This window comes from Cervus elaphus, chromosome 15 (genome assembly GCF_910594005.1).
Source record: "Cervus elaphus chromosome 15, mCerEla1.1, whole genome shotgun sequence".
Classification (NCBI taxonomy): Eukaryota; Metazoa; Chordata; class Mammalia; order Artiodactyla; family Cervidae; genus Cervus; species Cervus elaphus.
The window spans coordinates 29,306,816-29,318,725 of NC_057829.1; the positions used below are offsets into that span (position 1 = coordinate 29,306,816).

Consider the following 11,910-nt stretch of genomic DNA (forward strand, 5'->3'; position numbering starts at 1 on the left):
GGCCAAGGTACTTCCTGTGGATGATGATGGCTGGGGAGGGGGCGCAGGGGTAGGTGGTTGGGATAACTCAGCACATGAATCCTGATGTCATAAAGTTGGCTGGTGGAGAAGGTGGCAAGTCTGGGTAACAATGTCCATTTCTGCAGGGAGGGCGGGGCAGAAGAGTCAGCAATCCGAGTTGGCTTTGTCACCTATAATAAAGTGCTCCACTTCTACAATGTGAAGAGCTCATTGGCCCAGCCACAGATGATGGTTGTATCTGATGTGGGTGACATGTTTGTACCACTGCTGGATGGCTTCCTGGTCAATGTTAATGAGTCTCGGGCCGTCATCACCAGGTAAGAGTCAGATTGTGGGGGTAAAGTGAGGTGGAGGGCAGGGTACAACCACAGAAATCCAGTGTTGAGTAGAGGGCTCAGCAGATGGACAGAGGCTATGCCTCAGGAGTTCTCAGAGTCTGGGGCCAGATGACTTTTTGGGGGAATTGAGGGATCTGAAATTCGGATAGCAGTTTTGATTGCCTCCCATCACCTATCTCTTCAGCTTATTGGATCAGATTCCAGAAATGTTTGCAGACACAAGGGAGACGGAGACAGTATTTGCCCCAGTGATTCAGGCTGGGATGGAGGCTCTGAAGGTAAGGCGAGAGTCCTGGGCAGCCGACTCTGTGACACTTTCTTCTGAGCATCTTACCTCTGGGATACAATCCCTGTTTCTTTAGTGACTGGTGACTGTCCAGTGAGTCAGCGTGTCTGACATAGTTGGCACTGAATATATGACGAGGGAAGGGATGAATGAATAATGGATGAATAATGGAAAGAATGGACCAGTAGATCTCTCTCCTCTTCTAGGCTGCTGAGTGTGCAGGGAAGCTCTTTCTGTTCCACACCTCCCTGCCCATTGCAGAGGCCCCAGGGAAACTGAAGAACAGAGACGACAGGAAGTTGATCAACACAGACAAGGAGAAGGTGTGGGACTGGGAGCTGGGGGGAGGACTTCCCATCACAGAGTCTCTTTACAGTGCAATACTCTTAACTTTCTTGAGGGGGTACTGGGACTAGATCCTCTGCCCTTTCATATCTGTGACTGCCAGCCTTCTCCACCACTCCCACACCTCTCTACCCCATCTCATCCCAAAGCCCTTGGTAGACTTTTTAAAGAGAATGTTCTACTGCTATTGCAAACTGTAAGATAGCTCTGAAGTCTCAGGTGTCCTTGAATAATAGCCCACATTACATACATAGTTCTCAAACAGGGTGGAACTCAGGTCTCTGAACATCATTTTCTGTTCCTCCCTAGACTCTGTTCCAGCCTCAGTCAGGTGCCTATCAGACCCTGGCCAAAGAGTGTGTGGCCCAAGGCTGCTGCGTAGACCTCTTCCTCTTCCCTAACCAGTATGTGGATGTGGCCACCCTCTCTGTTGTACCCCAGCTCACTGGTGGCTCTGTCTATAAATACGCTTGCTTTCAGGTACGGCATGGGACTCTGGGTGGCAGGTGGAGGCAGGACTGGAATGCCTGCCTACAAGTGGAGTGACTCCTTAGCTGCTGACTCATTGATAGGAATATCATTGAGAAGACCACACAATGTAAAGAAAAGAGTGTAGTGAACAGGAACACGGGGCTTGAAATTAGCCCCGGGTTGATATTATGGCTCTACCACTTAACCCGCTATATGACCTAGGATAAATTACTTATTTTCTCCTTTGTTTCTTCATCTATAAAATAGGATTTTTAAATAGTTTTTAAGTAGGGTTTGTCATTAGCATTAAGTGAGCACATGTAAAGCACTTAATGTAGTACTGGGCATGTAATAAGTGCTTAAAAGCTTAAATAATAACATCGTTATTATCACCTTTACCTTAGTGTCATTGTGATTCTGCAGGCTTGTAGAGTGGAGAGGGTACAGGGATTGTTGGTGGATTGTATGTAGTAGGTGATGTGACTCTGGGCCTGGGGGTGCAGGTGGAGAACGACCAGGAACGGTTCCTGAGTGACTTGCGTCGGGACGTCCAGAAGGTCGTTGGCTTTGATGCTGTGATGCGGGTCCGGACAAGCACTGGTCAGTTCTGGTTGGAGTCGAACAGCTGAGCGGGGGCCCTCAGTCTGGGCACCTGTCCTACCATTAACCATGTCCCTGTCCATGTGGCCTCAGGAATTCGTGCTGTAGATTTCTTTGGGGCTTTCTACATGAGCAACACCACGGATGTGGAGCTGGCTGGGCTGGATGGGGACAAGACGGTGACTGTGGAGTTCAAGCATGACGATCGGCTCAACGAAGAGAACGGAGCCCTCCTGCAGGTGATGGACAGGAGGCAGGGGCTGGGGAAGAAGTGTCAGCGGTCACTTCACTGGATTTAAGTAGGCTGTAGGGAAGGGGGTGAGGGGTGCGCAGAGAGGACTGGAAGAGGCTGGAGAAGGGATAGCTCCCATCTTTCTTCTAGCTTCATAATATAGCAAAGAGGAGGTGTCGGGAGGGTCTTGGTGAGGGAGGGGTGTGAATTACCCCTCTCACTCTCCCCCTAGTGTGCCCTGCTCTACACCAGCTGTGCGGGGCAGCGACGGCTCCGCATCCACAACCTGGCTCTCAACTGCTGCACTCAGCTGGCTGATCTGTACCGAAACTGTGAGACTGACACGCTCATCAACTACATGGCCAAGTTTGGTGAGGGCAGAGGCCGGGCAGCGGGCTCGGGGCTGAGGATGACAGCAGTTGAGCACTCCTGGGTGGGTGTGACGGTGGGAAGGCACCTGTGATGGAGTGGCTGACCAGTGAGCACGCTCTCTCCTGTCCTGTCCAGCATACCGGGGGGTCCTGAGCAGCCCTGTGAAGACTGTTCGTGACACTCTCATCACACAGTGTGCCCAGATCTTGGCCTGTTACAGAAAGAACTGTGCCAGCCCCTCCTCTGCGGGACAGGTGGGGCGAGCTTGTTGGTGGAGAAGGTGTTGGGATACACCTTTGCATTGGGAGGGATTTCTCATGATCATGATCACTGACTTTGTTTTGGTAACTCCCTTAGTTGATCCTTCCTGAGTGCATGAAGCTCCTCCCAGTTTATCTGAACTGTGTATTGAAGAGTGAGGTCCTGCAGCCTGGAGCTGAAGTCACTACTGATGACCGTGCCTATGTCCGGCAGCTGGTTACCTCCATGGACGTGGCTGAGACCAATGTCTTCTTCTATCCTCGGCTCCTACCATTGGTGCGACTGAATGCTGGAGTATGAGACACTATACTGAGAAAGGGGCGTCATAGGAGGAGGAAGGGAAGGATTAATATTGTCTGTATCTGACACTAATACATTTTTTACCTATATTATCTGATGTAATATTTTCATACTGAGAGCTACTCAGGGGCTTAGTTTTTAATTTTGTGTGTATGGGGGTGCAGGATGGGAAGGTGCAGGTGGGCAAACGAGTCTTAGTCATTGGTAACCTTTTGCCCTCTTCCTTTTGTCCAGACAAAGTCTCCCATTGAGAATACCACTGAACCACCAGCAGTTCGAGCATCTGAAGAGCGTCTAAGCAACGGGGATATATATTTGCTGGAGAACGGGCTCAACCTCTTCCTCTGGGTGGGAGCGAGTGTCCAGCAGGGTGTTGTCCAGAGCCTCTTCGGCGTCTCCTCCTTCAGTCAGATCACCAGTGGCCTGGTGAGGGCAGGGCATCAAGGAGAATGTGGGTGTGAAAGTAGGCTTCATGATAAGAGTAGAAGCCAGTAAAGTTAGTGTGCTCATTCTCTTAAATAGCAGGGGACGCTGAGAGGGAGGGTGCTGTCATTCTTCACAGGCTTCCATATTTCAGATAATGCATAAATCTGCTGCCTCATCTTGTCTGCTGGATTCAGCATACCTTACCATAAGGGTAAATGAATTTTGTGTTTCAGAGTGTTCTGCCAGTTCTGGATAATCTGCTGTCTAAGAAGGTTCGAGGCCTCATTGATAGTTTGAGGGCACAGAGATCGCGGTACATGAAGGTAACAGTGATCTGAACCTGGATTTCTTACCTTGTCAAGTCCTCACTCTGAAGGCGGGGTGGGAGAGTGAGCGCTAGATGATGGGATTTCGGGGCATGTGGTTAATTCTCTTCAGCCCTGCCTCATGACCCTGTATTCTGACTGTAGCTTATTGTGGTGAAACAAGAGGACAAGCTGGAGATGCTGTTCAAACACTTCCTGGTGGAAGACAAGAGCCTGAGCGGGGGAGCATCCTATGTGGACTTTCTCTGTCACATGCACAAGGAGATTCGACAGCTACTGAGCTAGAGCACAGGGGTAGACAGCACAGGGTCCAGGCCAGCTTCCAGAAAGTACCCAGGAGCCGAGAAACTGGGACAGTTCCATATCTTATAAGTCATGTAAGCTGACCTCAGTCTCTTCGGGGGGAGGGGGAGGTATAAGGAGACACCTTCTTTCTGGGCTCAAGTATCCTACCACTCTGTCATGTCCTGCTGTTGGAAGGTGCCCCTATCCCCTCACTTTATCCTCCTTTTCCTGCTAATCCTGTCGTAATGAATGTAGTTTCTCAGTTCACTGTATATGATTTGGTGTTGGGGGATCTGAAGCCACCCAGACCCTGGCAATATTATGTGTCCCTTTGGACCAGCCTCCAAGAAGAGAAGGGCAGGTGGGAAGGCATGGAGATCCCAGTGGGTTACTACAGGGGGGAGGGGCCGCTGATTCAGCTCATTGTCATCAACAACTTCCTATATTAGGGAAAACATACATACAGGTGCACAAGAGCTGGGCTGTAGGCCGTAGATGGTAGAGAAGTGGTCAGTCTTCTTGGGCCTGGAAGTCAGCAGCCAACTCACAGTGACTGAGGGTGGTTGATTAGCTCTCTTGCCCGGCTTCCACTGATGCTTCTCCTGCAATGACTGATGATCCCTTGGTGGACAGAGACACATTATCAGAAATGAATGAGCCTGGGAACAGTTGCAAAGTATATTGAGACCTAGGAGAGGTATCAGCCTCCTTTCCAGCCAGAGCGGCCCCAACACTGGATGGTTCTGTAGGGAGCCTGGTCATCAACTTGCAATACCTCACAGAGCCAGCCTACATACCACTCTGAGCTTCCGCTGGAAACACTGCTCTCCAAGCTGTTGGCGAGAGAGGCAGAAGTGGCAAGTCTCTCCTGCTAGGACACCACTCAGGCTTTGATATTGACAGAGTGGCTGACAGTTATCTTCCAACCCGACCTGGCTGAGGCAGGACAAGGGCTAGGCTTGATGGTGGCCAGGCTTGCCTGCTCCCAGCCTGGGGTGCCCCTGCTCTGGACCTCTCATTTCTCTTCATTGGTTTATTTTTCAATGCATCTTTAATTTGTAAAGAAATAAAATAAAAATAAATTAAGATGTATCCAGTAGCCTCATTTAATCTGCCACGTATCACTTTCCCGCCAGTCCTTCCTGCCAGGACTAGCGGCTCTGGGGAAGTGGCCGGCTGAGCTGGCCCCTAAGCCGCGCATGCGCCACATGTCCCTGTGGCGTAGGACCTCGTCCCACTGCTACTCAGAGCCAGGCGGGGACCGGTGCTGCGGGCGTCGGCCGCCGGAGTAGACATGGGGGCCGGCCGCACGGGGTCTGTGCTTGCTGTCCTGGGAGTGCTTGGTATCTGTGCGGCCAGAGGCCCAGGACCCGCGGCGGAGGGGCAGACAGGCGGGGAGGCGGAGTGGGCGGAGCCGTGGGATGGCGCGGTTTTCCGGCCTCCGTCGGCGCTGGGCGCAGTGGGGGTGGCTCGCAGTCCGGGGGCCCCGCGGCCCGGGAGGGAGGAAGCGGTGGACTTGCCGGTGCTGCTGTGGTGGAGTCCGGGGCTGTTTCCTCATTTCCAGGGAGACTCGGAGCGCATCGAGTGCGCGCGCGGCGCGTGCGTGGCGTCCCGGGACCGACGGGTGCGGGGAGACTCGCGGACGCGCGCGCTGCTCTTCTACGGCACCGACTTCCGCGCGTCCGAGGCGCCGCTTCCGCGCCTGGCGCACCAGAGCTGGGCGCTTCTGCACGAGGAGTCGCCCCTCAACAACTTCTTGCTGAGCCACGGTCCGGGCATCCGCCTCTTCAACCTTACCGCCACCTTCAGTCGCTACTCGGACTACCCGCTGCCGCTGCAGTGGCTGCCGGGGATCGCTTACCTGCGCCGCGCGGCACCTCCGGTCGAGGAGCGCGCACAGTGGCGCCGCCGCGGCTACGCGCCGCTGCTCTATCTGCAGTCCCACTGCGACGTGCCTGCGGACCGGGACCGCTACGTGCGCGAGCTCATGCGCTACATTCCGGTGGGTGAAGGCCGGGCAGGGCGGGAAGGGGAGGGTGGCGCGTGGGGCTGAGGCTGGGACCCCTGGTGTCCTGGCCGACGTGCCGTACCCTCCTGACGGCCGTGCTCTACCCCACTCAGGTGGACTCCTATGGGAAGTGCCTGCAGAATCGGGAGCTGCCCGCGCCGCGGTTACGGGACACAGCCACAGCCACCACCGAGGATCCAGAGCTCTTGGCCTTCTTGTCCCGCTATAAATTCCATTTGGCCCTCGAAAATGCCATCTGCGACGACTACATGACAGAAAAACTGTGGCGCCCCATGCACCTCGGCGCTGTACCCGTGTACCGCGGCTCTCCCTCTGTGAGGGACTGGATGCCGAACAACCACTCCATCATCCTCATTGACGACTTTGAGTCGCCGCAGAAGCTGGCAGAGTTTATTGACTTCCTGGACAAAAATGATGAAGAATATATGAAATACTTGGCATACAAGCAACCTGGGGGCGTCACTAACCAGTTCCTTCTGGATAGTTTGAAGCAGCGCGAATGGGGAGTGAATGACCCCTTACTGCCTAACTACCTTAACGGCTTTGAGTGTTTTGTCTGTGACCACGAACTGGCGCGGCTGGATGCCGAGAAGGCCCACGCAGCCTCTCCTGGGAACAGCCCGGTCCCTGAGCCTCATATTGCCCAGCCCTCACACATGGACTGCCCGGTGCCCACACCTGGCTTTGGCAGTGTGGAAGAGATTCCTGAGAATGACAGGTAAGCATAGCTGGGGTCCCCTGGGGCTGTCAAATTTACAGACTTGCTTCCTGCAGGCAATAAACTAGCCCTGGGTGCTGAGGGGATGTTGTATAAGGAAATTATGACATGAGGTCACTATGCCTTTAAGGTATCAAGAGCCTAAGAGAAGACAAATTGCAAAAGAGCAGCAGAAAATGTGAGAGGTAATTGAGAGCAACAACATAGGAAAATCAGCTTTTATAAACAGTGTTTGTAGTAGTGCTTCAAAAAAGGCTTCAACTAGAGCACAAGGCCTGTTTAGGGAAGTGATGAGGGACAAAGTTGGGCCAGGTTATACATATTCTGAATACCAGGCTCTGGAGCTGGACTGTCCTGAAAATCAGCTCAGCTGTTTATTGAGCATCTTCAACATGGTGGGGCTGTGGATGAGAAATACAGAAGTGTTTCCAGGGAGGTTTGTCTGCAGTAATCAGGGTTTATACCTGTTAACTTGGTGTAACTATTAACAGCATCTCCTTTCACTCTTAAAATTACCCTGATTTGGATGATAAATTATGTTTGTCCTAGACAGAATAGAAGGGATGCTTTCAAAAGATGATTAATGATTGTGGCCAATGGTGGATTGGAAGGGAAGTGAGGAGGCTACTGAAGTAGGCAGCAGAAGATGGTGGCATTGGGAAACAAGGCCAGCATAGGAGATGGGGTAAAAAAACTTTGAAGCCACTTGCAGCAAACCACACCTGTTAGGGGAGGGGTGAAAAAAAGGTGATGTTTGAGACTGCTGGAATAACCTGCAGAGATCACCTTGGACAGTGGATGGCAGCAGAGCGCTGGCACAGTTTGGTCCTGGGAGTGGAGTGGATTTGTATCCAGTAATTTACATCAGGTAGTTTGTATCTAGTTTGTGCAGAACATATGATTTATCAGAGGAAAAGTGTAACATTAAAAAAAGAGAAACATTCAGGTTATGGCTCATCTAGACACTGGATACTGTTGCACTTCTTGATTACTGAAACAGGTGTAACATAAAAAGTAACCATCTAAATACACTCCCTTGCTTTTCTTAGGAAGATTACTGTTTCCATAGTTTGGCCCCTGCTCTGCCTACCTCTTAATTCCCTCCACATTTGGAGACCAAGAGCAGGCAAGTCAGGAAATTTAACTCACTGGGATATGTGTGTATGTGTGTGGGGGGCTTGGATAATGAATTTGTGTTTTTGGCTCACTGCCTGTCACTTGGATTAGTACTGGATTTACTTCACATTTCCTTCCCTCAAAGCAGATCCTTGGTCCTAACCAGAAACCACTGTATCTGCTGAAGATTTCTTTGGCCATTGGGAGAAAGGTAGGATTCATAGTTGTACTGAGGTTCCATAATCCAACTCTCATTTTGATGTTTCAGCTGGAAGGAGATGTGGCTCCAAGATTATTGGCAAGGTCTGGACCAGGGGGAAGCTCTCACTGCCATGATCCACAACAATGAGACACTTCAGGGGAAATTTTGGGATTACCTAACAGAGATCTTCATGAAAAGGAACCAAAATCTCTAATTGCTCATACAAGTATTTAACTTGACAGAGCTAAGGAGATGGAAGTCCTTCAACCATGGGACGTGAAGGATATCCGATGCACAAGTCCTTAATGAACACTATCTTACCATGAATCCCAGGAGTAAGTTATATCCACTGATATTTTATTCTAATCATGTGTAGCCAGGGTCTCAGCCTATGGTAATAGAGCCTCTTCTCAAGGAGAGATGAAGGCATCCAGTTTTTGATTCAATGGGAACCAGAAGCCTGAAACACCCCCGTTTGATTCAAGGTGCTGATCAACAGAATTTTTAAAGAACTCCTTATTTTTCTAGCTCTTTCTGCCTCTCAATCGTGATTGGGACATGTTAGTACTTGGCTGTGAATGAGGTAAGATGGGCCAGGTTTAAAGTATGAAAACCTGTCCTGTATTCTTTAAACTACTCATTATTCAGTACCTTTTCCTAATTTCTATTCCTGTCTCTAGCTTTATAAACTGTTTATGTTGGTGGTGAAGCAAAACTCCTGGTGGGTTGTATCCTGGCTCTCTCGAGTTGTATTTTTTTTTTATCACTTACTTTGCCTTTCATGTCAGCCTTTTTATTTTGAATGGCTTTTCTTGCCTGATTTTCCACAATTTCTGTTGGAGATGGAGTAGCCTTGCCACCATTCCCACACTCATTTCCACCTGCATTAAACTGGCTATAGATCGGACACCTTTTCTTACTGCTGATTTGCTTTACATCTAGGGCATATCTGAAATTCCTTCTCACCTCATGAATATCAAGACTCAGAGGCTAATAAATATCATGTCAACTTAAGGAATCATCCTGCTTTATTTTAGAGATGGAGACTCAGGCTGGAAATGATAGCAGAAAAAGTTGTCATTTCAGAAGGTTAAAAATAGGTCAATGTGAATCAAAGCGCAGATTTTTATAGGTCTTTGGTCTTTTTCTGTCTGCCTAATGAACTCTTCTATTTTATTATCTTTATATGCTACAAAAGTCCATTTCCCCCCAAAACTCATGAAAATTATGGTGGAAGAAACAGCCCAGCAATATAGCTCTAGTAATTATCTCATATTATCTCATATTCTGTGGCACTTTTAAGTGGGATAAACATTCCAACTTCATTCATTCTATTACTGTTACAGTGCATAACTTTATAGTACTTACTGAGACCACATTTTGATGAAGTCCACCCAAGGCCCTAAACCCAAGGGGATGAGAGGTGAAGCAAGACATTTAAGCCATCATGACTGGCTGGCTAAATAAAAAGTTGTTAGATTTGGGGAGGTAGCCAAACACGTCTATTACTGTGGTTTAAACATACAGCTTAATGGAGAGGGAGATCTTCTGCTTTTTCTGGGGCAGTGGAACAAGGAAGAACACCTTGGATCTTAGAACTACACTGGTTGTAATATATTAATGAATTATCACTAGAGAAATCCCATAGCTTATCAATATATCTGGTTTAAATTAGTGTGTATGCATGTGTATATATACACACATTATATACAGACATATATATGTGGTTGTAAAGACTGAAGAGGAAGATGATGCTTATGACTTCAGTATCGACTATGTATAATAGAACCTTGGGTATCTACAAGGTTTTAATATTGAACAGCCTGCTAAGCTGTTCCATGTGTGATATACCAGCTTGTTTTTAAATTTAAAAAATCTAGCTCTTTATTTACATCAAAGCTAACATCAAGTGTTTATTTTAAAACATAATGGCACTTCCTTTGAATGGGGTAAATACAATTTCTGGCTGACATGAAACTATACAATATCCCACAAAATGGAAATGCTGCAACAGACCTCACAATAAACATTTATATATGTGGGGTGCTCATATATATATTGGGCTTCCCTTGTGGCTCAGCTGGTAAAGGATCCGCCTGCAGTGTGGGAGACCTGGGTTCGATCCCTGTGTTGGGAAAATCCCCTGGAGAAGGGAAAGGCTACCCACTCCAGTATTCTGGCCTGGAGAATTCCATGGACTGTGTATAGTTCATGGGGTCACAGTTGGATTTTCACTTTCATATATACATATATGATGCTTCCACTAGGGCCCCATACTTATTGTGACCTTTGAAGATGTAGCCAACAGAAGTTACAATTTAGGCTGGATTTCACTGCCAGGGTGATTCTTTTTTTCTTTTTTTGACTGTGCCACACAACTTGTGGGACATCAGTTCCCTGACCTGGGACTGAATCTGGGCCCGTGGCAGTGAAAGAGCAGAGTCCCAACCACTGGACCACCAGGGAACTCCCTTTTTTCATTTAATAAAAAATGCCCTTCAGGACTTCCTTAGCAGTCCAGTGTTTAAGACTCTGCCTTCCAATGCAGCGGGGTAGGTTTGATCCTTAGTTCCCTGGTCCCGAACTAAGATCCCACATACCCCAAGGAGCAGCCAAGAAAAAAAAGGGCCCTTCATAACAGCATGGGAAGTTTTCTGTTTGGACTTTTGCAGAAAAGAACAAGAAAGACAGACCTTTGAAAATACTTACGTTAAAATTTGATATAGTACAGACTCTTACAAAAGCCAAATTCAGGACTCTGATTTCTAAGTATGCAAGCTATTTAAATGCAGACACCAGTTTATATTGTATACAAAATACAGTATTACCCAAGTGCAAACTAAGGTTAGGACTCAAATTTCTTTATGTGCAATAAAATGGGTAGGCAATGGTTATGCAAGGTGTAGAATCATTCTTACTTCTCGTGTTTAATTACACCAGTTCAACTGGCACTACCTTAGCACTTTTATGTACAAAGTAGGCCAGTTGTTTATAAATGATTGTGGATGGAGACTCCTCCCTGGTTTGTGGTCAGTGCTTCCGAGACTTTCTTCTTTATTCCTCTTACCACAAAAGTATTCACAAAAGAGCAGGGTAAACCAGGTGCTACCTTTCCACAAGGGAAAGCAGAACCACAAGTAGCCACACGGCTATCCAACGGCTTCACTTTCTCTGTGGAGAAAGCAAGCAATGTGAATTTTCTGTGGTTTGGGGCCCAGCCTGCTGTGTAGACCACAGCAGGCTTGAGGTTATTAGTGGTAGAAGTGTCCGATAGAAATCAACTTTGTGTTGCTGGAGTGGGGGTGGAGCATGGGGCTGATGCCTTTATAATTCCCAAGAGTTGCTATTTTCTATTGTCTCAGGTTTAATTTTGTATAATAAATGGCTTCTTTTTAAACAGTGTCTTCTGCTTGACTTTATTTCTGGGGTGAACATGGTAAAGTTGGAGACTTGCAAAAATATTTCAAACATTTGTTCATTTAACAAGTATGTATTGGCACTACTCTAGGCCCTGGGATACAGCACTAAACAAGATTGACAAGGTCCCTTCTCTCATTATGGGTACATTTTAAATGGGCGTTG

The 11,910-nt window shown here is 48.3% G+C and overlaps 2 protein-coding genes across 8 annotated transcripts in view; both read left to right on the forward strand.

Moving 5' to 3' along the window:
* The window catches only part of SEC24C (SEC24 homolog C, COPII coat complex component), a 21,474-nt gene extending 16,119 nt beyond the window's left edge, over positions 1 to 5,355 (forward strand). For 5 of the 7 annotated variants that reach the window (XM_043926898.1, XM_043926899.1, XM_043926897.1 and 2 more), the window contains 12 exons: positions 147 to 338; positions 544 to 637; positions 852 to 968; positions 1,300 to 1,470; positions 1,965 to 2,061; positions 2,155 to 2,300; positions 2,526 to 2,664; positions 2,801 to 2,919; positions 3,023 to 3,220; positions 3,461 to 3,652; positions 3,886 to 3,975; positions 4,123 to 5,355. In XM_043926898.1, the coding sequence (XP_043782833.1) occupies positions 147 to 338; positions 544 to 637; positions 852 to 968; positions 1,300 to 1,470; positions 1,965 to 2,061; positions 2,155 to 2,300; positions 2,526 to 2,664; positions 2,801 to 2,919; positions 3,023 to 3,220; positions 3,461 to 3,652; positions 3,886 to 3,975; positions 4,123 to 4,263 (1,696 nt within the window). In that variant the 3' untranslated portion in view covers positions 4,264 to 5,355. The remainder of the gene's footprint in view (positions 1 to 146; positions 339 to 543; positions 638 to 851; positions 969 to 1,299; positions 1,471 to 1,964; positions 2,062 to 2,154; positions 2,301 to 2,525; positions 2,665 to 2,800; positions 2,920 to 3,022; positions 3,221 to 3,460; positions 3,653 to 3,885; positions 3,976 to 4,122) is intronic. The other 2 variants (XM_043926902.1, XM_043926900.1) reach the window with 1 other exon arrangement.
* A 174-nt stretch (positions 5,356 to 5,529) lies between these two features.
* On the forward strand, positions 5,530 to 11,730 carry FUT11 (fucosyltransferase 11). Its single transcript, XM_043926909.1, has 3 exons — positions 5,530 to 6,265; positions 6,385 to 7,010; positions 8,395 to 11,730. The coding sequence occupies exons 1-3, from the start codon at positions 5,558 to 5,560 to the stop codon at positions 8,540 to 8,542; spliced, it is 1,482 nt and encodes a 493-aa protein (XP_043782844.1). The 5' UTR covers positions 5,530 to 5,557; the 3' UTR covers positions 8,543 to 11,730.
* The last annotated feature ends 180 nt before the right edge of the window (positions 11,731 to 11,910 follow it).